This window comes from Kogia breviceps, chromosome 7 (genome assembly GCF_026419965.1).
Source record: "Kogia breviceps isolate mKogBre1 chromosome 7, mKogBre1 haplotype 1, whole genome shotgun sequence".
Lineage (NCBI taxonomy): Eukaryota > Metazoa > Chordata > Mammalia > Artiodactyla > Physeteridae > Kogia > Kogia breviceps.
Genome location: NC_081316.1, coordinates 17,482,955 through 17,507,719, shown reverse-complemented (window position 1 = coordinate 17,507,719; position 24,765 = coordinate 17,482,955). Strand labels below are relative to the sequence as shown.

General features: G+C 56.0%; 3 protein-coding genes across 4 annotated transcripts; 2 read left to right on the top strand and 1 right to left on the bottom strand.

Annotated features, from left to right (window-relative positions):
- Window positions 1-2,948: 2,948 nt before the first annotated feature.
- GSTP1 (glutathione S-transferase pi 1) lies at window positions 2,949-9,457 on the bottom strand. The gene is given in 7 exon segments (XM_067039391.1): window positions 2,949-3,200; window positions 3,363-3,515; window positions 3,517-3,668; window positions 4,687-4,774; window positions 4,876-4,982; window positions 5,412-5,501; window positions 9,376-9,457. Coding segments are annotated over 7 exon segments (861 nt in total). The 3' UTR covers window positions 2,949-3,011.
- Window positions 9,458-11,877: 2,420 nt separating this feature from the next.
- On the top strand, window positions 11,878-16,125 carry CABP2 (calcium binding protein 2). The gene is made up of 7 exons (XM_059069413.2): window positions 11,878-11,934; window positions 12,488-12,661; window positions 13,109-13,139; window positions 14,062-14,196; window positions 14,896-15,005; window positions 15,118-15,265; window positions 15,871-16,125. The coding sequence occupies exons 1-7, from the start codon at window positions 11,878-11,880 to the stop codon at window positions 15,894-15,896; spliced, it is 681 nt and encodes a 226-aa protein (XP_058925396.1). The 3' UTR covers window positions 15,897-16,125.
- Window positions 16,126-21,851: 5,726 nt separating this feature from the next.
- CDK2AP2 (cyclin dependent kinase 2 associated protein 2) lies at window positions 21,852-24,282 on the top strand. Of its 2 annotated transcripts, XM_059069430.2 has the most exons (4): window positions 21,852-22,600; window positions 22,906-23,006; window positions 23,093-23,225; window positions 23,754-24,282. In XM_059069430.2, the coding sequence occupies exons 1-4, from the start codon at window positions 22,519-22,521 to the stop codon at window positions 23,819-23,821; spliced, it is 384 nt and encodes a 127-aa protein (XP_058925413.1). In that variant the 5' UTR covers window positions 21,852-22,518; the 3' UTR covers window positions 23,822-24,282. The 2 variants fall into 2 exon arrangements, with proteins under 2 accessions (XP_058925413.1, XP_058925412.1); XM_059069429.2 differs by lacking the exon at window positions 21,852-22,600 and having other exon boundaries at window positions 22,706-23,006.
- The last annotated feature ends 483 nt before the right edge of the window (window positions 24,283-24,765 follow it).

Here is a 24,765-nt window from a genome sequence, read left to right as displayed (position 1 = left end):
CGCCACCAGAGAAGTCCTGTCGTCCATTTCTATAATTTGGTCACAACAAGAATGTTATATAAATGGTATCAAATAGTATGCAAGCTTTTGGGATTAGCTTTTTTTTTTTCATTCAGCACAATTCTCTAGATTCCAGTTGTCCTGTGTATCAGTGGTTCATTCCTTTTTATTGCTGAGTCGTATTCCTTGCTGGAACATCTGTCCTTGTGATTAGAAACAAGTCACTAAGTCCAGTCACACTCAAGGGGTAGGAGATTGGTTCCAAATTCTGAGGGGAAAATTGTCAAAGGGTTTGTGGACTTATTTGGAAACTATCACAGTCTCTATCAGCTGAAGGCACAGAAACTCAACTCCAAAAGAGAGCCATGTCTGGGACCACATAAACAAACCAGGGGAAGGACAGAGTGGATCTGGCCTCTTGGGGACTGGAATTGTGGCCTAAAAAACCTCATTCTCTCTCCCTCTCTCTCTCCCTCTCTCTCTCTCTCTCTCTCTCTCTCTCTCTCTCTCTCTCTCTCTCTCTCACACACACACACACACACACACACACACACACACACACACACAGGCTCCACTCTCTCAGCTGTAACCAACCCCACAGTCTGCTCCAAAGTCACACCCTCACAGACTCCTGTACAGAAAAGAAAGCTCTGGTCACAGAGGGAGCTCCTGGCACCTGGCCAGCACTGTCCAGGCTGGGTCTGGGGGGACTCTGCTGGGCTCAGCTCCCTGTGAGGGCTCACACCTTGGACCACGCACTGTGCCTGGGGCTGGGGCTTGGTGACTAGCTGGACTTGGGTCACATGTGTCTGGAGGACAGGGCCTCGTACCGGCAGGGGATGATGGGTGCTGGCAGGGTTGGAGGAGGAGATGCACACAGACATTGCCAGGTCAGAGCTGAGCGGCCATCCAGTTGTGTGTCTAACTCTGCGTGGGCCGGATTTATGAGCCAAAGTCCCAGTTGCCCTGTTTTTGGAATAACAGGAAAAAGCCACTGCTTCAAACTCTCAAAATGGTAACTTTCCATAGGTGTGGCCTAATCCATAGGTCTATCGGAAGACTTAAACGGAGGACTTAAACGTACTGAGCCTGAATCTTTGAGAAACCACCTCTTTCTTATTGTTGACACCCTTTTGAGCCAGAACCCAGTCATGGATGCAGCCAATGGGTGAGCCAAAAGCCTTCGTTTCATTTTCTCCCCTGGGTGCTTCTCTTAAGAACAAGGCTCATACAAATAAGTTAAAGGGACAGCAAGCAAAGCCAGGCCAAGGCCTCCACAGTGGCCACCAGTGCCCCTGCCCACCCGCCGGAGCCTCTGGCACCTGCCTGGTTCTAAGTCACTCCTGCTCCTGAAACTGGCCTCCTGCCCACTCCTTTGGCCCCAGCCCCCTCCCTTCTTCCCTTTCCGAGGACCGCCTAGGAGTTCCTCAGCCCTGGGTTTGAATTCCAGCTCTCCCGTTGATAAGCTGTGTGGCCTTGGACAAGTTGCCTTCCCTCTCTGGTTTGGGTTTCCTCCCTTGAGGGGGTTAAGTGCAAGAAGTCCCCAGTATGGGGCCAGAATGGAGCGGGGCCACCAGGTCTGTGAACTAGGACAGGCCTGAGATAAGAGACCCTTATGAAACAGGCTCGGTTGATGGGGGTGAGGGGGGCACTACTGAGGCCCTGTGGCCTCCCCCATGGAGGTAGAGAGTCGCAGACACAAAGAGGCAGCTCTTGCGGGTGTTTGCACACCCATTTCCTGACGGGTAAAGGTGAGTCAGCACCTCACCTGGGGGCGGGGGAGACAGAAATTAACCTGATGGGCTCTTTGACCTCAAAGGAGGAGGGTTGGAGCAGAGACCACTGGGCAGACCAGACCCCACAGAGTGGAGCTACAGGAGAGGGGGAAATGCCCAGGGCACCTGGCCACAGCAGAGGGGCAGTGAGCTGAGGGCTGATCGGGCGTGGCCATGGGGGGTGGCGGGGAGAGTGGGGGTCCAGAGGAGACCACAGGAACAAAGGCTGGGAGGGGCGGGAGGGCTGGGCTGTCTGGAGAGCCAAGAGCAGCTCTAAGGGTGAACCAGGCAGGGGGGTGGGGAATGTTCTGGAGACCAAAGAGTTCAGATCTAGGAGGGCCTGGCAGGCTCCTCAGGCTGCGGACTTTGCCTGAAGGGCAGCAAGAAGCCATGAGAGCTCTGCACTGGGAGTGCCAGGCATTCTGGAATTATCTGACTCCACTTTGTCCAAAGACCCAGCGGGAGGGGCCGGACAGGCTGAGGGTGCCACAGGAGGCGGGAGGCGTTCACAGTCTTTCGGGAGGGGAGAGACGGGCTGCGACCGGGCAGGTGGCAGGGTGCTCCGGCCGAGGGCTGACAGAGGCTCCGGGAGCTGGAGGAGACCCTTGTCCACTCCCCCCACCACCCCGCTCCCGGCTTCCCAAGCAGCATGAGGAGCCCAGAGCTCCCAGGTCTGCCTTCAGCCATACACCTGGGCCCTGCCTGCGGGTGACTGTGGGGGACACAGAGAATGGACAGCGTCGGCATTCACTCGGGTGAAACACCCGAGCGTGCGTGTCACTCCCAAGCGGTATGTGTGCACAGCACCTGAGTGTGCAGAGACCAACCGCCCTGCCCGTGCCGGACGACAGAACTCATCACAGAGACGTCGGGGACTGTCTGTCCCCTACACGGTGCCCCTTCTCCCCGATGGAGATGGTTCCCAGGTTGCCATGGCCATGGGTACCCCTGGGGAGGTCAACCCCCTCCTGCAGGAAGTTGTCCAGGGTAGGTCTTTGAGGTTTGGGATCTCATCTTCCTCTCTGGACTTGGGACTCCTCTTTGTCTCCTGGCCGCTCTGGGGACCTACGGCTTTTCCAGGGCCCAGCCCAGCCCTCATCTTCCGAAAAGCAGCCTGGGAAGGGGCAGAGGGCCCCCTGTGGCCACCCGGTCCCTCAGTGACCACAGCACAGCTTTCCTCTCACCACGTTTATTGGTTCCAAGGGCAGCCCGTCTGCCAGGGGAGGCCGAGTGGGCTCATATCTTGCGGCTTCCAAAGATGGGGCGGTTCACGTGCTCCGGGGAGGCCAGGAAGGCCTTGAGCTTGGGCCGGGCGCTGAGGCGGGCCACGTAGGCCAAGAGCAGGGGGAAGGAGTCCAGGCAGCCGGGGACCAGGACCTGGTGACTCAGCAGCAGGTCCAGGAGGTTATAGTCTGCGAAGGAGATCTGCAGGACAGGGGGCGGGAGGGGGTTTGAATGGGGTCAAGAGAGAGGGGGGCTATGGGGTCCAGAACTCTGGCTACTCCAGTGAACCAGTCATGGCCCTGCTCTGGTCTCGGTTTGCCCTTCTGAGAAATGGACCTACAATGGGCTGGACCCAGCACTCACCTGGTCGCCCACAATGAAGGCCTGGCCCCCTTGGTTCTGGGACAGCAGGGTCTCAAAAGGCTTTAGGTGCCCCCGCAGCTCCTGAACATACTGGGCCTTGTCCTCCTCCTGTGAAAGAGAGCAATGCCCGTGGCGGCCCGTGGCATGTCTGGCCCGGGCGGCCTCCCAGCCCCGGCCCTGAGTGCAAGCCCGGCCTGCTCACATGGTCGTGGTGGATGATGTGGCTGCAGAGCCTGCGGAGGTCCTCCACACTGTCGTTCACCACGTCCACCAGCGCTGCCTCTCTCTGGTCTTTGCCGTAGAGCCCTGGGTCAGCGGCCAGGCAGAGGGTCAGGTTCGGTCTAGGCTGGTGCCCCGCTGCTCCCCTCTCCCCCAGAAGCCTGCAGGCCTCAGGGCTGGGAAACCAGGTCCCCTGCGTCGGAGGGTCCTCTTTGCCCAACTCTGCTGCTCCCATCTCCACGAGCCCAAGGAACATACCCAGCAGAAGCCCACGCTTGTCTTTGAGACCACACCCTGGGTCCCTGGGAGTCAGAAATTCCCTGCCCACATCGCCCCAAGCCCTTCCTCCAGGTTCTCCCCCTGCACGTGGGGGCCAAGCCTCTGATCATGCTTCCCTAGGCCAGAGGAGTGGCTGTTTGCGGGGCCTGGACGGAACTCGGCTCTGCAGACTGGTGTGTCCGAGTGCAGGAGAGCGTGGGGTGGGAGGCGGGGAAGCAGGCCGCGGCTGGAGGCCTCTGTCCTCTCACCCTGGGGCTGCAGAAGTCAGGGTGGGCCTGGGCCTGGCTGCTCCCACTGCTCTTCTGTCCTCCTGGGACCCCCCTTCCCCGCCAAGACATCCAGTGACGAGGCAAGCACCTCCCTGAGCCACATTCCCGGCACCCTTGAAACAAGGCCACAGGCCTGCTCACTGTGCATGGGTTTTCCAGATTCAGATGAGGCCAGAGCAGGAAGAAACGGGCAGGAGGTCTACTCTGAAGCTCCTGGGCACACCCACAGTGGCTCTAGCCTATAGCAGCACACACGTGGCGGCTGGTGACTGCCTCTGAGCTGTCATCCAGCAAACAGGCGCAGTGAACCCATGTGGTACTGACTGGCTGGAGGCTAGCCAGACCTGTACGGCCCCTGCCCTGGGGGGTGGGGGAGACCGGCAGCCCCAGCCCTATAACCGAGAACCCTCCTAACCCAGGCCCTGCCCCTTCCTCTAGGGCCATGTGGCCTGCCCTCCAGCCACAGGACCGATGGCAGCAACTCAGGCCCCAGGACATCTTGGCGGGACCCTTCAGGTGCTTTTCTGGACTGGGCTGCCTTCGACCTCAGGACTCACCAAAGGAGCGGCCCAGGTGTCGCAGGATGGCATTGGACTGGTACAGAATGAGGTCTCCATCCTGGAACTTGGGGAGCTGCCCGTACAGCTGGGAGGGGGAAGGGCTCGTGAGGGGCGCTGAGCTCCGCTGCCCCGCACCCTCGTGCTGCCCCGTAAAGGCCCAGCTGCTGCCTCAGCACGGTCACTCACACAGGAGGCCTTGAGTGGGCCGTGCAGCCAGGACTCCTTGGTCACCACCTCCTCCTTCCAGCTCTGGCCCTGGTCGGCCAGCAGCATGCGCATGGCCTCGCAGCGCCCTGGGGGAGGGGAGGACGGGGTAGTGGGGATGGGCCGAGACTCCAGCCTCGCAGCGCCCTGGGGAAGTCAGGAGTATGGGAACTGGACCTGGGGACAGGACAAACTCTAGCTTCCGAGCCTGCTGCGGGGCACATGGACCGTGGAGAAAGAGTGGAGCCCCCGGCGTGTCTTGCGGGGGGGGCGGGGGCGGGGGAGGACAGGGAGGCCCACAGACCCAGCCCACAGCGCCCCAGGAAGGGACCAGAGACAGATGGATAGAGCGCACCGCCCTTGGCTCCAGAGAGGATGAGGCCCGGCCTGTGATCCCGGCCCCGCCCTCCGGGGGATCCCGCCTCCGCCTCCCCCTCCGCCTCGGGCTGTCCAGACTGGGAGTCCTGCTGGGGCCCCTGTCTGTGCCCTTCGCCCTCCTAAGGGAGCAGGGGCCGCACCTCGGGTCGGGAAGTAGACGATGGTGTAGGGCGGCACTAGGAGAGACAGGCAGACAGGACGATGAAGGAGGACCCCCGCAGGCGGGCAGACTGGGGGTCAGACCGCTAGGAGAGGGGGTGGCTCAGCCGGCCCCTCCCCCCACCCGGTCCAGACCGTACTCACTGACGGCGGCGGAGTGCAAGTGCGGCAGGAAGTGGGGAGGACCTGCAGGCCTTATATTTAAGGTCCTGCTCCACCCCGCGCCCCACCCCAGAAATCCGCCAAGTCACCGAGCGGATCTTGATCTTGGTGGGGGCGAGGTGTGGGTGTGGTGAAGCAGGGCCCGAGGGGCGCACCTGCCCTCTGCAGGGGCTCATCCTGCCTGATGCGCAGTGGTTTTACAAGAGGCACCCACACTTAGCAGCACACAGTCGCTACACCTGCTCACCGCCCCGGAACACACAGCATCCTCAGGGCCCCCAGAGGGCCAGGACTGAGCACCGCAGCACCAGCACACAGTAGGTGCTCCATAAATGCTTTTTGTTGAATGGATGCTATTTCAATAAACACCCATTTCCGCATCCTCTCTCCTTGATAATAATAGCAAACCCTTAGGGACTGAGGGCTGCCCTGAGAACTTTACACGTATTACAACCTTAAGACTTGGTCCTGTTCAGATCCCATCTTACAGAGGAGGGAACTGAAGCACAGAGCGACTTTCCCAAGGTCACACAGCTAGTAAACAGGTCTGGTTGGTTTCAGGAGCCTCACTTTTTTTTTTTTTTTTTTTTTTTTTTTTGCGGTACGCAGGCCTCTCACTGTTGTGGCCTCTCCCGTTGCGGAGCACAGGCTCCAGATGCGCAGGCTCAGCGGCCATGGCTCACGGGCCCAGCCGCTCCGCGGCATTGTGGGATCCTCCCGGACCGGGACACGAACCCACATCCCCTGCACTGGCAGGCAGACTCTAAACCACTGCGCCACCAGGAAAGCCCCATTCTATGGTTTTTAGTATATTCAGTGTTGTGCAATCATCACCACTAATTTCAGAACGTTTTCATCACCCCGAAAAGAAACGCTGTACCCATTAGCCATCACTCCTCATCCCCACGCCTATTTTGTCACTATGGATTTGCCTCTTCTGGATATTTCATGTAAATGGAATCATACACTGTGTGGCCTTTTGTGTCTGGCTGCTTTCACTTAGTAGAGTGTCTGCAAGCTTCATCTGCGTTGTAGCACGTGTCAGTACATCATTTGTTCTTATGGCCAAATAATATTCCATTGGTTGGATATACACATTTTTCTTACTCATTTATACATTGATGAACATTTGGATTGTTTCATTTTTTGACTATGAGTAACACTGCTATATACATTTGCGTACAAATTTTTGCGTGAACTGATGTTTTCAGTTCCCTGAGGTATATACTGAGGACTGAAGTTGCTGAGTCATATGGTAACTCATTTTGAGGAACTGCCAAACTCTTTTCCAAAGTGGCTGCACCATTTTATAAACCCAACAGCAGCATATGAAGGTTCCAACTTCTCCACATCCTCACCAATTGTTATTGTCTGTCTTTTTTCACTTTAGTTATCCTAGTGAGTGTGAAGTGGTGTCTCAATATGGATCTGTGTATGGTGCTTACCAGGTGCCAAGCCTGGGTTTGGCTTGTAGGGAACTGAGTAGAGAAGGAGACATCGTTTGCCATCAGAGGAATCACAGCTCAGCTCAGAGTAGGAGGAGATAAACAGACACATCTTTTTTTTTTTTTAGAAATTCTTATTGGGTTTTGTTTTTATTTTTATTAATTTTTTTTTTTTTTTTGGCCATGCTGTGCAGCGTGTGGGATCTTAGTTTCCCAACCAGGGATCGAACCTGAGCGCCCTGCATTGGAAGCGCAGAGTCTTAATCACTGGACTTCCAGGGAAGTCCCCACTTCCTGGGTGGATAGGTGAATAAAGAAAAAGGCTTTATTCACACATTAATTAGTGTGTCTCAGCAATGAGTGGGCTGGACATCATGGGAGACACTGAAAGAGATAAGATATGGTCTCCACCCTAATGGACTCTTTGAATGAAGACTATAAAGACCTACACCAGCAGTCCATCCACCCAGCCATCTATCCACCTCCACATATCTATCTGTCCATCCATACACCAATCTACCCGATCATTCAGCCATCCAACAACCAAACATTAGACCAGGAGTCCATCAAAAAATCCACCTCAGGCTTCCCTGGTGGCGCAGTGGTTGGGAGTCCGCCTGCCGATGCAGGGGACACAGGTTCGTGCCCTGGTCCAGGAAGATCCCACGTGCCGCGGAGCGGCTGGGCCCGTGAGCCGTGGCCGCTGAGCCTGCGCGTCCGGAGCCTGTGCTCCGCAACGGGAGAGGCCACAGTGGTGAGAGGCCTGCGTACAGCAAAAAAAAAAAAAAAAAAAAAATCCACCTCTCGGGACTTCGCTGGTGGCACAATGGTTAAGAATCCACCTGCCATTGCAGGGGACACAAGTTTGAGCCCTGGTCCGGGAAGATCCCACATGCCACAGAACAACTAAGCCCGTGTGCCACAACTACTGAGCCTGCGCTCTAGAGCCCGCAAGCCACAACTACTGAAGCCCGCGTGCCACAACTACTGAAGCCCACACGCCTAGAACCCATGCTCTGCAACAAGAGAAGCCACCGCAAGGAGAAGCCCACTCACTGCAACGAAGAGTAGCACCCGCTCACCACAACTAGAGAAAGCCCGTGCGCAGCAATGAAGACTCAACGCAGCCATAAATAAATAAAATTTTTTTTAAAAAAAGAACATAAGACATCCACCTCTCGATTTACTCACCTACTACTCATTTACCTACCCAATCATCCTCTGCTTGTCTATCCATCCATTTTTCATTCACCCACCTATCTATCCAGCCAACTGTCCATCTGTCTATGCAACCGTTTAACCACTAGCCTGTCACATCACCTACCTATCCTTCTATCCAGTCAGCGGCCCACCTGTCCATCCATTCATCCACCCATCCATCCACCCATCTGTCCATCTGTCCATCCAGCTACTCAGTCGTCCATCCTTCCAAGCACCAAACATTCAAACACCAATCCATCAAGTCATCCTGCCACCCGTCCAACTACCCACCTATCCACCCAACCATCCGTCCATTCATTTGTCCACCACTGATCCACCTGGTCATCCTGGACACTGGAGCTGGACACCAAGGCTTTGCTCCTTCATTGAAAATACTTCTACCCACTATACCCTGACCAGTTATAGTCCCCACTCCTTTGGCTTATACTTTGGGACACACGTTTCTCAATACTTCCCACCTTCTTAAATGGTTATTTAGACGTGTCATCTTTCATCACATGTGACATCCACCATTTTTTGAACGCTTCTTATGTGCTGGGAACCTGCTAGGCCTTTTATCATTTCATTTTCACAGAGGCACCATGAGACTGAGACTAGGTCCACCTCCACTTTCCAGATAAGGAAAACTAAGGCTCAGAGAGGTGAAATACCTTGCCTAGGGTCACACAGCAAATGCCTGGGGGACCCAGGCCTGCAGGCCCTTTCTACAACCTTGCAGAAAACAGGAGCATTCCTGTCTCTGAGGGATGCTTGCAGTGTTTCCGGGGATGCAGTGCACTCCTGGCCTCCGGGAGCACATGTGACCCGGGGTGCAGAGGGGCTGAAGGATGCTGAAGCTGAGCCTCCAGATGATCAATGTGAATGGTCACAATGGGCCCTTCCCATCCTAGACCACCGGCCGGCGTCCACTCGCCTCTCAACCCTGGCCTTTCCTTGGATCCTCAGACCTGCCCAGGGCTTTGTGGAGGATGTCCCCTCTGCCTGCATGGCCACCCCATCTTCTTGTGGCCACTCCCTTCATCCCTCTAACCTTGGCTCACAGGTCACTTCCTCAGCCCCCGGTCACCGCAGGCTCCCCGCGCTCCTCCTCTCCACTGCCTGCGGGGCCCTTCCCTACTCCTTGCTCCTCCACAGCCGGTCTGAGGCAGGGACTGGTTCCCAGCACCCAGGAAGCCACACAGCAGGGGCTTCACCAACATTTGCTGAAGACTGAGTCTCTGAAGTTTCCTCCAGCCTCTTGCCACCATCACCCTTTCCAGGGATTACCACCCCTGCCTCCCTCCCGAGGGCCTCCACCCACAGACCCTGCTGGGTGCCGGCGCCCGGAACACTCCACATTCACAGCTGATCCCTGCCAGGGATGCTGGCACTTGCCCAGGGCCAAGTTAAACATTGGTGGGCAACGCCTAGAATGCCGCCCCATACCCCCTTCTCCCCCATGAAGCCTTCCTGATGCCTGGGTCTGTGCCCCCATGCACTTGGAGGCTGTCTCTTGGCCCTTTTCTGAATTAGATGTGCCTGAGAGCAGGGCCTTCAGGGCAGACGGGGTCTGTCGTGTGGCCCCAGCAGCCGGCCCAGGGCTGGATCCCGGCAGACCTGGGATGTTTGCAAAAGAAATACGTGAATGGATGGCCGTGAGTGGCCGAAAGAGGCCAGAGCCACCAGCTCAGGTGGCAGGTGCCTGGTGGGATCTGGTTCCCTTGGACAAAGGTTGATGCGGGGGGCAGGTGAATAAATCATGAGGGGCCTGGAGCAGGGCCGGGGCAGGACGACTGACCTCATTCGGCGAGGTGAGGGGCAGGCAGCTGCACGGTAAGTGGGCCGGGGCATAACAAGGGGGCACAAGAGGCCACTGCGGGCTGCCTGGCCTACGAGGTCCGCAGAAGCTAGGTGGGAGGTGCTGGCAGGAGGTGGGGAGGAGCGCAGAGGTAGCCTGGGGTTCTGGGTGGGGAGAACAGGGGGCGACTGGGGCAGGGCTTGAGGGGGATGGTCTTTCCAGAATCCAGGAGCCATCCTGGGAAGAGGGATGGTGGGGAGAATAGGAAGGGCAAGGATGGACAGACAGAAAGACCAATGTCAGAAATAATCTCACGCAACAGAGGGAGGGGAGTGACAAAGAGATGGGGCATGAGTGGGCAGAGAGACCCACAGAGACACAGCTGGACAGATTGTCAGCAGAGGACAGGGGGTGGAGAGGGGAGGGCAGGTGAGACGGACGCAGAGAGACACCCACGGGGCAGAGGGGGCAGAGAGGGGCAGAGAACAACACAGAATCAGAGGTGGAAGAGGATGTGGGGAGACGCAGAGCCCATGAACCAGAGAGGCCGGTGTGACGCGGAGGACCCCCGGGGCGCAGTCTGTGGCCAGCATGAGGGTGGCAGCTCAGGGGAAGGCTAGGATTTCAGGGAGGGGCTGTGTGAGGGGCCTGGGGAGCTGGGAAAGACAGGAGCCTTGGAGGGCCTGGGGGCTATCGGCCCGCGGAGCGAGGAACGGGGAGAAGAGTAGCAGGAACCCTGCTGTGTGGACCACATCCACAGCTGCCCACTAAGCTGTCCTTCCGCAGGACCCTGGAGAGCGGAGTGGGGCAGCGCCCCGCAGGCGGCTGGAGGTGCCAAGCCCTTGTCTCCATGGCCTTTCCCCAGGGCCCGGCAGATGGCAGCCTCCCTACGGGGGACCCCAGCCCCTCCGAGGGCACTCCAGGGCCTAGCCGGGCCCCTGCCAGCCCAGCAGCCACCAGACGGCGGGCGCTCCTCAAGGAGCTGGAGACCCAGGTGCAGGCCGCCTACGGGCAGGTAAAGGGGGCCGGGGTATGGGGCCATCCTCAACTGGGGGACCATGAGGGGACAGTGGGGATGCCACACCCCAACCGGGGCCCGCTGGACCAACCCAGGGCTGAGCCCAGGGAGGGGACCTCGGACGTGCACAGTGATGGAGGGGTCAGCAGTCACTCAGCTGCCCAGGAGGGAGGCTGGCATCTCTCCCCGCCTCTGCCCTCACTGAGGCCTGCTTCCAGCCCACAGAGCCCGAAGTCAGCTGCCCTCGGCTCCTTGCCCAAGTACAAGCGGCAGGGGGCAGGTCCAGTCAGGTGTGCCGAGGGCAGGCTGGCTGGGTGGATGCTCTGAGGTGAGAGCAAGGGTCCGGCAGGGAAGGCCAGGGGCTTCCTGGGTCTGCTGTTCTGGGGAGAGATGACCCAGCCCGCTCTAGCACAGAAGCCACCTGGTTTCCTCCTCCCAGGTCCGGCTCTGCTTCTGAAGACATTAAATCTCTCCTGATTAGAAGAGATTAGGGGTAGTGGTGGGGGGGGGAGGGTCCTGGAGAAGGGGTGTCTGGAAGACCCTCCGGAGTGAGCATGGGGAGGCTGTGCCTTCCAGGGGGGCCTCACGCCCCGAGTGGCCCCCCTCACCAGCAGAGATGTTCAGAGATAATCCCAGATTAGGACCCAAGCCCCTGTGCCCAGGGCTCCCCGCCTGCCCACCCACGCCCGATCTCCCCCACAAAACCCTAGGAAAATCCCCTGCAGTGCTCCCAGACTCTCACTGGGAGTGGCTGGGGGCTGGTGGGAGCCCACAGCATCCGCTGAGGCCCAGCCCTGGGCTACCCCCAGGACTCCAGGCCTGGCATGGTTCAAGGGCCTATGGGAAACTGTGCCAAGCGGCCCCGACACCGGGGGCCTAAGGTAGGAGGGTCAAGGGGGAAAGCCAAGGCCAGAAGGCTGGCTGGACCCTGAAAGGTTCTGGTGGTGGGGGCAGAGCCCTGTGTGAGGCTGAGCTGGGGTTACAGCACAGCTGGGGGCTGGAGGGGTGGGTTCCCAGCACCCTAGACCGAGATTTTCCCTGGCAGCCCCCAGACTCTGGCCCGTCCTGGTCTTGGCTCCTGAAGGCCAATGGGCCTCCCCTGCCAGAGCTCGTCAGGCCCCCCAGCTGCCCACTCAACTGCCCCGTCCCTGCTGCTCCCCTGCCCTCTGCTAGTCAGTCCTGGCCTGGGAGACTCAGCACGTGAGCTCAGGGTCTCACTCTGCCACTGGCTTTCTGAGTGACCGTGGCCAAGTCTCTTGCCTTTTCTGGGCCTCGGTTTGCCCAACTGAACAGTGAGGGGGTGGACCCTTCCAGCCTAGAGTGTTGTTGATGGTGAGGGTCCACTGTTCTGTGCTGGGTTCTAACGATGGGAGAGGCTGGTGAGGGAGGCGGGAGAGGGGTCACTGTCCCAGCTCATGGCCGGCTCTGCTGCAGGACTGCCGGCAGTGGCCTGGCTCCCCGCCAAGGGGGTCCCGCCATGGCCTGGGCCCCAGCCCTGAGGAGCTGGGGAGCCCTGGGCCGGGTGTCCAGGGCTGCTACTCCGTGCTCAGCAGCCTGGTGGGGCCTGCCTGCGTCTTCCTGCGGCCCAGCATCGCCGCCACCCAGCTCGTATGTAGACATGGGATCAAACACGGGTGAGACCCAGGGAAACATGCCAGGAAAGAAAGAAGAGGGGGCAGAGAGCAATCCAGAGAAGTGGCAGAGACAGCCACCGAGAGGATGGGCAGGGAAGGGACAGGGCTCCCAGGAGAGGGACAGAGAGAACAAGAGAGACATATGCTGACACTGAGGCCCCATGGCCAAGCCCGAGGTTCTGCCAACCCCAGATCCATCTCTGGCTAATGGAGCTCCGGCCCTAGAGAAGGGTGGGCACGGGGGCCAGGGTAGAGGGGCCGGGTGCCCAGGTCCATCAACAGGAATGGTGGGAGGAATGGGTCGGAGCAGTGTCACTGCTGGTCCTGTGCCTGCATGTTGTGGGGGCCCCAAAGGACAGGAGGAAGGGATGCAGGTGCCTGGGGGGTCCAGGGAATTCTTAACCCCTCTGTGTCCCCTCAGGACCGGGAGCTGCAGCCAGAGGAGATTGAAGGTAAAGGGTTGGGGAAAGAACTAGAATTTCTGGAGTGCGGGGCATTGGGTGGGGGCCTGAGCAGGTTCCAGGAGGAGCAAGGAGGCCGCAGGGGATCCATGCGAGAATATGGGGACAAGACTGAGCAGGGAGGGGTTGAGATAACCCCCAGCTGTCAGTACCCTCGTCCCACTTGCCAGGTGGGGCACAGTCCTCTTTTTTTATTTGTTCATTCAGCAAACACTTCCTGGGTGCCCACTGTGTGCCTGGCCCAGTGCTGAGCACTGGGAAACGTGGCAAACTGGACAGATATGGCCTGTGTCCTCTGGAGTCAGACGTCAGTAAGTCAACTACAAGTACAAATGGTGCTAAGTGCTCTCAAGGAAGTGAACAAATGGGCCAGAGGGGGCTGAACTGAGAGGGAAGACCTCCTTGAGTACGTGACTTAAGGAGCAAAGAGGATGGGAGAGTGTTCCAGAATGTGAGCTCCATGAGGTCAAGGATTTGTTTCTCCCTCCCCCTTCCTTCCTTCCTCTTTCCTTCCTTCCTTTCTTTTTTGTTCATTCCCTTTCTTTCTTTCTTTCTTTCTTTCTTTTCTTTTCTTTTCTTTTCTTTCTTTCTTCCTTCTTCCTTCCTTCTCTCCCTCCTTCCTTTCTTTCTTCCTTCCTTCCTCCTTCCTTCCTTTCTTTCTTTCTTTTTCTTTCTTTCTTTTTCTTTCTTCATTGCCATATTCCCAGTACCTAGAGCAGAGCTTGGCACATAGCAGATGTTCCTTAAATATTTGCAGAGTGAATTAAAGGAATAGCATGTACAAAGGCCCTGAGGCAGCAAAGAGAAATGGGTGTTTAGAAAGAGGAAATGATTGGACCAAGGGGAGAAGGTCCAATCCAGGATGGGATCCAGTGGGATGTGGGGGAAGGACTGACTCTGACCTGCCTGGCAGAGCTGCAGGCCGCCTTCCAGGAGTTTGACCGAGACCGGGATGGCTATATCGGCTGCCAGGAGCTGGGAGCCTGCATGCGGACACTGGGCTACATGCCCACAGAGATGGAGCTCATCGAGATTTCACAGCAAATCAGTATGTGCCTGAGACCTGCCCCACCCCCAGTTCTCCAGAGGCCATGTGCATGGCCAGGGCAGCTGGGAAGCCCAGGGAACAGAGGTGTCTACACAGGTTGGCCCCCAGAGCTCAGGACCTTGGTCATTCTCAAGGCAAGCTCTCTGCCTCCAGAGAATCTCACCATCCCCTAGGATGTGGGTGAGTCAAGGACCATCACGATCACTTTTTAGATGAAGGCAGAACTCTTATTATCCCCATTAGGAGAAGAAAGTCAGTTCTTAGGGAAGCGTGGGTGCTTAGCAAAGGAAGTGGATGGAGCCAAGATCTGAATGCAGGCAGCCTACCCAGAACCCAGCTCTTTATGCTTCATTCCCAACAGAGGGAAAACAGGATTAAATAAGAATAGGAAGCCAAGGAAAATCAGTGTGTAGAAATTCTCCACACTGAGTCTCTGAAAGGTTAAGCGACTTGCTTAAGGTCACAAAGTCAGATCATTGGAGCCAGGACTTGAACCCAACTGAACTCTTCAGAAAAATTAAGGAAAGCCTTCAGGAGACACAGATGACCCAGCCTGTGAGACCCAGAGGGAGCGAAAGGCCCATTTAGTGGGGCAGGGGAGAGGGACACAGGCCAGAAGGGGAGGACACAAGGCAGAGGACGCCAGGGCTGGGCAGGGGTCTCTGACGGTCCCAGGTCTCTGATGCGCGTGGCCCCCAGGTGGCGGGAAGGTGGACTTTGACGACTTTGTGGAGCTGATGGGCCCCAAGCTGCTGGCTGAGACTGCGGACATGATTGGCGTCCGGGAGCTGCGGGACGCCTTCCGGGAGGTGGGGTCACCGGGACTGGAGGGGGCGGGGCCTGCTTGCCTGCTGTGAGTGAGGGGCTGCGCGAATGAACGGTCCGGTCTGTGACCTGATGCCGCAACCAACGCCGCCACAGTTCGACACCAACGGGGACGGCTGCATCAGCTTGGGTGAACTCCGGGCGGCCCTGAAGTCCCTGCTGGGAGAGCGGCTCAGCCAGCGGGATGTGGACGAGATCTTCCATGACATCGACCTCAACGGGGACGGCCTGGTCGACTTTGAAGGTACCGCCCACCGCTCACCAAGCTCAGCACAGCTCGCCCTGGGAGGGTTTTAACGGAGGAAGAGCCTTAATCCGTGTGTGCCAGGCGCTGTGCTGAGCACGCCTGTGTCCTCTCCTAGGTAATCATCACGAGAACCCAGGAGGAAGGAACTCTTATTATCCCCATAAGCAGGAGAAGAAAGTCGGTTCTTAGGGAAGCATGAGTGCTTAGCAAAAGAAGTGGATGGAGCCCAGATCTGAATGCAGGCAGCCTACCCAGAACCCAGCTCTTTCTCTATGCTTCATTCCCAAAAGAGGGAAAACAGGATTAAATAAGAATAGGAAGCCAAGGAAAATCAGTGTGTAGAAATTCTCCAAGGTAGGCCCCAAAGTGTTCCTGGCTTCCTAGCAGCCAAAGCAAAGAGGAAAATAGGTTCAGTTACAAGATTTGGGTTTTTTCCCTGTAAGGCGAAGCCCCTCTTCCTGGCCTATTCCCTACCAGATTCAGGGGACTCCCTTGCACGCCCTGCCTTGACCACACTCCCTCCCACCTCAAGGCCAGTATATTAGCCTCACTCCTGGGGAGTCCAGAGAGCAGACCAAAAAACGTTGGCTTTGTCCTGGCAGAGTTTGTGCGAATGATGTCTCGCTGAGCCTGTACAGAAGCTGGAGGCAGCAGACAGGACTTGGCACCAGAGCCACTGCCTGCCAGTGTGATCCTGGAGCCCCTCACCTCCAGCTGGGACCCTCATCCTCTCCTCCCTGCCCCCGCCTGTGTGCCACACCCTTGCCTGCCCTCACCTCCACCCCCACTCGTCCACCAAGCCCCCTTGCCCGTCTCTATTTCTCTGACAATAAAGCATCTTTGAGCAGCTTCCACCACTCACTTGTTCACCCTGCAGGTATTTGACCCCCAAAAGTGAAGTCCCCTCAACTGTGAACTTTGGGTGGGTAGGGCCCCTCCCCGGATCCTGCACCCAACCCAGAGCAAGTGTTGGGAAACGTCCCCAGATGAGTAAACCCAACCTGCTTCTCCCAGAGCTGGGTGCGCAGTGGCCCCTCATCCTGTGAAGGGCTCCTGCCGGACCCAGGATGACATGAAAGGAGCACGTGCCTGTAGGCTTTTCCCAAGCTCCATCCCATTTCCTCTTAGAGGGGTGCTGCTCGGTGCTCCCTCCAAGAAAGAACTTGCTGGTCGGCTGGGAGGAGTCCTCTTCAGGACATACCGCAGCTTTGGGGCTGATGCCTCGCTCTTCCCGGGAGCCCCCAACCACTGACCGAGCACATAGGTGGTCTCTGCTCCGAGCTCCCCTCCAGGTTAGCCGAGGTGTGGTCAGTTCAGCCTCGAATCAGAAGCTGTCTGCCCCATCCTGCTTCACCGTGTGTCCTCTTTTTTGCGTCCCTAACTTCAGCTTAGTGTCTGCCTCCCAGGGAGACCAAATGACACATCTCCTCACTCCAACCCTGCCATGGTCTTCGTAACCCCATGTGCCATACTGAGGAACCCCAGAGGCCGGGCGTCAGCGACTTGCTAGAGGTCAGGCAGCTCCACTGCCATCTCTCCCCTCCAGGCCATGCAGCGCGTGCTGCCAGATTTTTCTTCCTGAAATGCCATTTTCATGTTGTCACACTCTATACAGAAACTGGCCATGATCCTTCATTGCCCCCAGGCTGGTCTGGCCCCTTTGCCTGGCACCAGGAGGCTCCGGGAGCATGAGGAACTGGCATACAGTCACACAGGTTAGGATGAAGCAGAGGTGGGACTTCACCCAGGCCTGGGGACTCTAAAATCACAGTGCCAACAAGAAAGGGCACCTCCAGGTCAGAGTAGACCCAGGACAGGCCTCAGCCTCCCCAAGCACTCCCTGACCAGAGGGCATTCCCACCTGCTGGGAGGGATGATGGGCTTGATGTCCAGGTCAGGAAGGGAGAGGAGCTTTCAGTGCCTGTGCCTGGTCCTCACCATTGCTGCTGCCAACAAGATGGCCTTAAGACAGAGCAGGCGGGCAGCCACCAGCACTCTGCTCAGCCTGCAGCTTGGACCCCGAGGTGCCAGGGCTGGCTGCCGCAGCCTCAGCACCACTTGCCTGGCAGATCGCAATGAATGCTTAATCCTCAACTGGGTGATCTCTCCTGCCAGTCTGGCAGGCTTGGGGCTGAGGAGTTGCCCCAGCCCCACAGCTTGTCTGGGAGCCATGGCCCACACTCCCTCCCACCACCCTCCACTGGCTGGCACAGATGGCATTGCTGCCTGAGGGGTCTGTCCCCTCTGCAGGGCCTGGGGAGAGTGATGGACAGGTGCCAGGGGAAGACCAGAGCAGGCTCAAGGTCACCCTCCCACGGGCCCCAGCTTGTCAGGCCCTGTGCCTGGAGCAAGGGAGGGGGGATGATTGGGGGGATGCCCTTAATTGGCTGCCGTGTGTCTGCTGGCATCGGAAGTGCCCACAGTTCCCCCAAATTTCACACGTGCCCCCCCACCCCAGAAAGGCTGTTAGCACAGAAGTTCCAAACAGACACAGCTGGAGCAGGCAGCAGGGCTGGGAGGAACAGGAAGCAGGCAGCGACTGTGCAAGCCAAGAGCCCCTTCCCCACCTAAAGGGGGCGCCTGCCACCCAACTCCACCAACTGCTGCCCGCTGGAGCAGGCCAGAGCTACGGGATCTTCTGGTTTTCCAAGAGAAGCTGTCAGTTGAGATTTTTACCTTAAGTCCACTTTAGATAGTTGGAGTATAATATACATTCAGTAACGTGTACGAATGTAAAGCTCAGTGGATTTTTACATGTGTGTGCACCCGGGTAACCATAACCCAGATAAAGATATTACATCCACTTATTTTATTTCAGAGTAGTTCTAGGTTTACAGAATTATTTTGAAGATTGGACAGGGAGCTCCTAAATACCCCACACCGAGCTTCTCCTATGTGTTAGTCAAGGTTCTCCAGAGAAACAACCAATAGGAGGGGTGTGTGTGCATGTGTGTGTGTGTGTGTGTGTGTGTGTGTGTGTGTGTGTGTGTGTGTGTGTGAAGATATTTATTGTAAGGAATTGGCTTGGGTAATTATGGGCACAGAGCAGTCCCCAGATCTGCATTCAGCAAGCTGCTGACACAGGAGAACTCGTGACACAGTTCCAGCCCAAGCCCGAAGGCCCAAGAACCAGAAAAGTCAATGTTGTAAGTTCCAGTCTGAGAGCCGAAGACTGATGACCCCGCTCAAAGGTCAGGCAGGCAAAATTCCCTCTCACTCAGCCTTTTTTTTTTTCCCATTCAGATCTTCAACCCACATTGGGAAGAGCCATCTGCTTTACTTAGTCCACAGATCCAATGGATGTTAATCTCATCCAGATACACCCTCACAGACACACCCAGAATAATGTTTGAACGAAGGTCTGGGCACCCCATGACTCAGTCAGGTTGACACACAAAATTAACCATGACACTCTATTAACATCTTACGTCAGAATGGTACCTTTGTCACTGCTGATGAACTAACACTGGCACATTAACTGAAGTCCACATTTTATGCAGATTTTATCACTTTTTCTCTTGTTCTGTTCCAGAGCGCCATCCAGGACACCACATTACATTAGGCATCACGTCTCCTTAGGCTTCTCTTGGTCATGATGGTTTTACAGAATTTCCTTGTTTTTTAAAATTATCTTGACAGTTTTTTAAATTTTTTATTTATTTGTTTGTTTATTTATTTGTTTGTTTATTTATGGTTGCGTTAGGTCTTCGTTACTGCTCACAGGCTTTTTCTAGCTGCGGCGAGCGGGGGCTACTCTTCGCTGCTATGAGCGGGCTTCTCCTTGCGGTGGCTTCTCTTGTTGCGGCGCATGGGCTCCAGGCGCATGGGCTTCAGTAGTTGTGGCACGCGGGCTTCAGTAGCTGTGGCACGTGGGCTTCAGTAGTTGTGGCTCGCGGGCTCTAGAGCGCAGGCTCAGTAGTTGTGGCTCGCGGGCTTCAGTAGTTGTGGCTTGTGGCCTCTACGGCACAGGCTCAGTAGTTGTGGTGCACAGGCTTAGTTGCTCCGCGGCATGTGGGATCTTCCCGGACCAGGGCTCAAACATGTGTCCCCCTACACTGGCAGGCAGATTCTTAACCACTGCGCCACCAGGGATGTCCCTCTTGACAGTTTTGAGGAGGACCAGTCAGGTATTTTATAGAATGTCCCTAAATTGAGATTTTTCTGATGTTTTTCTCATGATTAGAATGGGGTTCTCATCCCAACATATGAAGGGTGCATACTGTCAACATGACATCACTGATGATGTTGACCTTGATCACCTGGCTTAAGGTAGTGTTTGTCAGGTTTCTGTGCTGTAAAATTACTCTTTTTCTTTCTCCTGTTACATACTATACTCTGGAAGGAAGTCACTATACACAGCCCACGCTTAAGGGGGCGTGGAGCATTATAATTCACCTCATTAAGGGCTGAGTTTCTACATAAATTACTTGAAATTCTTCTGTCCAGGAAGTTTGTCTCTTCTCCATTTATTTATTTGTGTACTCATTTTTACATCAATATGGACTCATAGATATTTATTTTACACAAGTTATAATCTAGTACTATTTTTTTATTTTCTTGCTCAAATTGCTCTACCTTTGGCCATTGGGAGGTATTTCACTTGGCTTCTGTGTCCCTCTGACATTCCACCATTATTGTGGGTGTTTGGGTTTGGGGGTTTTTGTTTCATTTTAGCATTTTCTTACTTTCTGGCACTATTAGATGCTCCAGAATGATCTTGTATATTTCCTGCCCCAGTCCTAGAGTCTGCCATTTCTCCAAGGAACCCTGCTTCATTTTATTGGAGAATGGTATTCGAAACCAAGATCTGGGTGCAAGCTTGTTTCTAGGCCCTCTCAGCTGATAGAGTGATGAGATATATATGTACACTAACCTGTGAACGCAGAAATTTAAAAATATTTCTGTATGTAACCAACTGTATTTATATCAAGCTAAACATGAGTTCCTATTGATACCTCCAACTCCAATCCATTACCACATGGATCATTCTAGCCTCCTCCTCCTCCTCACTTACCTGTAACTTCTCATTCCAACAGTGAGAAACCACCCATTCTACACAGACATAATTTTTGATTCCAGGGTACATGTGTAGCGGTTTCCGAATTGGTAACCCATATCCCCATGGGAAACCACGTCATCAACTAGGGTCCAGCGCTTATATGCAGTGCTTTTTGTCTTTTTCTTACAGACACCACTCATTTTCAGACTAGCAGCACCTTATTTCCCCACTCCCTTCACTGAAGCTGTTTCATACATTTGTGATACAGTTTGATTCTTTTGTCATATTCTGCATTCCATCATGGGATCCCCTGACCTCCTAAGTGATTTTTTAAATCATTAAAAAATGTTCGTGATTGAAGCTCACTCTTTGACAAATGCTTAACGTCTTGTATTTACCATAACAGTATCATACAGAACCATTTTACTGCCCTAAAAAAAAAAATCCCCTATGCTTCACCTATCCAATTTTACCCCTCACCAGCCCCCAGCAATCAGTACTTTGTTTACCTTCTGTATAAGTTTTCCTTTTCCAGGATGTCGTACCATTGGAATCATACAGTATGTGGCTTTTTCAGATTGGCTTCTTTCACTTAGCAATATGCCTGTGTCTTTTCATGGCTAAACATTTCCTTTTATTGCTGAATAACAGTGCATTGTATGGAAACATCACAGTTTATTTGTCCATTTACCTATTGAATGCCACCTCCTCTGGGAAAATGTCTGTGATGTCACAAGGAAGGCCCCTTACTCTAAATTCCAATGTGCCCTGTCCCAGTCTCCACATTGTCTTACTCTATTGTGTGGCTTTGCTTCCCTGTCTACCTTTCCTTGAGACTAGGAGCTCCTTGAGGACAGAAGCCATGGCCAGTTCATTTCCATATCAGTGTCCAGCACAAGGCCTGAGATGGAGGATGGAGTCAGAAAATATTCGTTGGGTGAATGAATAAATAAATATCCTGGGGATGAGGAAGATCTACAGACCTGGGGGCATGATAGATACACAAGGTCAGAGAGGTTTTGAGAAGTAGCCTGGGAAAAAGGGTTAGTGTTTGGAGGACAGTCTAAGGTCTAGAGTTGTGAGGAATGAGATTTGAGGTGAGTGGTCTGGGTGGAGAAATGGATAGGAAAGAGGAGAATGAAACAGTAAGCACTTTATGAATATTCACTTAATCCACACAACACCCCTAAGAGATAGTTATTATTAGCGTCCCCATTTTACAGACGGGGAAGCTGAGGCCTATTGAGGTAACTTGCCCAAGGGCAAATCGCTAGCTGAGGTGGTTTGACATTCGAACAGTTAGTCTGACTCCAGATGGTGCTGTAGTCCATGGTCCAGGACGGCGAATGTACAGGGCCCGGCATGCAGTTAAGTACTCAAGGTTAGCTGTTCCTGCTATTGTCGTTATGAGGCACCGGCGTGGGGCCTTGGGGGGGGGGGTGGGATACAGGTTGAGGAGCCTTTGAGGTTGCCCAGCCTAGACCCGAGGTCCAGGCAACTGGGAGGAAGAGGCTTATCAACAGCGTTGGTGACGGACCCGTTGCCATGGGAACAAACGGAGGCCTCATGAGGGCGCATGCGCCGATCGAGGACAGGTTGCTGAACCGGTGAAAGGTGACGTAAAAGCGCACGGGGTGGGGCGCAGGGTTGGGAACGTCAAAGCCCTGCGTCCTCCTGCACCCAGAGCTGAGGAAAGGCGCGCGCTCGCGCGCGCGGCGGCGACGGCGGCGGCGCCGGCGACAGCAGCCCAGCTGGACCGGCACCGGGCAGCGGGAAGCTAACGTACGAAGCAACGTGAGTGAGGCGCGAGGGCGGCACCCGAGCCCGGCAAGCCCAGCTCGGCGCGAACCGCGGCTGACCAGACCCAGGTCCAGGCTTCCGAGGCCCCGCCTCTCGGGCTTTGGGACTAATCGGATTGAGAGCGCGCCGGCCCGGGCCGCGAACTCGCCAATTGCGGAGGGCGTCGGCCACCGCCCAATCCGAAGCAGACAGGTGCGAGGTCCGGAAGGCGGAGACCAATCAGCAGCGGTTGCGGCCTGTTGGGGCCGGTCTCGGCCAATGAGAAGGCCCGAGTGACATCTTCGCGCGCCAATCGGGAGTGAAGGAGCGTTCCTGCCCGCCCGCCCTTCCGGCCTGAGCTCTATTTACCAGGGGCGTGCTGCCGGCTTGCCAATCAGAGCGCGGCTGAGCGGCCAGGCAGCCAACCCGGGAGGAGCGGCCGGCCGGCGTCTGCCGCACCCAGGAGTTGGGGATGTCCTACAAACCCATCGCCCCCGCCCCCAGCAGCACCCCCGGCTCCAGCACCCCTGGGCCCGGCACCCCGGTCCCTACAGGTGAGGATCCAGCTCCACCCCTGCTTGCCTGCCTGGGCTGTCGAGGTCTCGAAAAGAAGACGGCCTGAGTTCTGCAATACTGGGCCTGCCGCCTACCCTCGCTGAGCCTCAGTTCGTTGGCCTGTGAAGTGGGCGTGGTCACGTAAGGGCTTGTTGGTGAAGCGCAGGGGGAGGGGTTTGTCCTGAAGTTTAGCAGCCTGGAATGAAGCCCGTTGGAGGGAATCGGGCGAATCTGGTCCGGGGCTTGGAACGTCGGGGCGAGGCGTCCCTGCCCCGCGCTGACCTCTTACTGGCGCATGTTGCAGCCGGAAGTGTCCCATCGCCGTCGGGCTCGGTGCCAGGAGCCGCTGCCCCTTTCAGACCACTGTTTAACGACTTTGGACCGCCCTCCATGGGCTATGTGCAGGTGAGTGGAGCCGAGGGATTGCCTATGGATGGGGACTGGGGGCCCTTCTTGGCCTGAGCTCACTGCCCTGTTCTCTTTTGACATAGGCAATGAAACCACCTGGCGCCCAGGGCTCCCAGAGCACTTACACCGACCTGCTGTCGGTCATAGAGGAGATGGGCAAAGAGATCCGGCCCACCTATGCTGGCAGCAAGAGCGCCATGGAGCGCCTGAAGAGAGGTAAGTGAGGCCAGGCCCAGTGCCCCTGCCCGGGAGACAAACACTGGACAATCCTTCACTAGGTAGGGAAGGAAAGACATCTGGAGGCCACCTGAGCCAAGCCTAGACTAGGGCCAGGATCACTATCCAGAGAGGCGGGGTTCTTTGTTTTTTTGTGTGTTTTTTTGGCCACGCCATGCAGCATGCGGGATCTTAGTTCCCTGACTAGAGATCGAACCCATGCCCTCTGCATTGGGAGTGTGGAGTCTTAACCACTGGACCACCAGGGAAGTCCCCCAGAGAAGTGTTTTAAATTGAATTGACATTGAGTTGATTTCCAGGGAAGGACCAGGGAGTTTGTATTTCAACAGGGCAAATTTGAGGATTAACCTCTAAACCTCTAATCTCATCCAGCCCCTCATTAGATTATAGTCCCTTTTACTGAAAGGAAAGGGGGTGGAGAAGGAGGGTGTTTTCCACTGGCGGGTGAACTTGGGACTGTGGAGGGTCGCTGAGATCCTGTATGTTACTTCCGCATCCACACCCCAGGCATCATCCATGCCCGGGCCCTAGTCAGAGAGTGCCTGGCAGAGACAGAGCGGAACGCCCGCACGTAACAGGACTCGACTCCGCCTCAGCATCTGGACCTTTCCTGGCCACTGCAGAGCACCTGCTTCTCCCTGGCCTTCACCCCGAGTTGCACTTCCCATCCTGGGCTTCCTGTCCTGTGTCCTTTGGTGGGTGCCCTCAAGGAACCAGTGGGCGGCTCTCACTCCAGTCGGCAGCACTAACTGGAAACCCCCAAAAGAGGTAGCAGCGAGGTCACTGTGAATCCCACCCATGACCTGCCAACAGTGTTGATCCAACTGGAGCTTCCTCCTTTCTGTGGCCCCCACCACTCAGCACTTACCAGGACTTCTCACTACTTTTCCCAGACCCCTTCTCCCCAGCAGGGCCTCAGAAGGCCTGTCGCCTCCCTGCCCTGTCTCCTGGGCCATGGCGACTCTTTTCTCAGTGTGTCTTTTGCTAAATATGCCCTTTTTGTATAAATAAAAGATAATTTGGAGTTGTTCTCTTAGCTCGTAGTTTTTCTGAGTCTGGTGCTTTGGCTAAGCCTGGATGGGCGGAAGGTGGGGTGCAGTGGGTGGGAGAGAGGCCCACGGAGCCTGGTTTTGCCTTGCCTCCACTGTCCATTGACCTTGAGTGGAACCCTGCCCTTCTCTGGCCCTCAGCCTTCCAGCTGTAAGTAGTGGAAAGGGTTGAGCTCCAATAGCTGAACGCCCTGCCCTCCTTCAGGTGATGCCACCAGGGGGCAGCGCAGGGCCTTGGCTGCTTCCACAGCTGGAGGGCACTGTCTCCAGCCTGAGCCTAGAGGGTTCTTTCTCTGGACTAGCTGTGCCTAGATGGCAGAGATGCCAGTTCACTTAATCCACACCCTCACATGCCTTAATGCCCTAACATCCTAAGCTCGCAATCAGCCCTGAAGGCTCTGAATACACCCCATCTCTGAGTCCTCAAAGAGGAAAGAAAGGGAGCATTGCTGCTTCCCTCCCCACAGGAC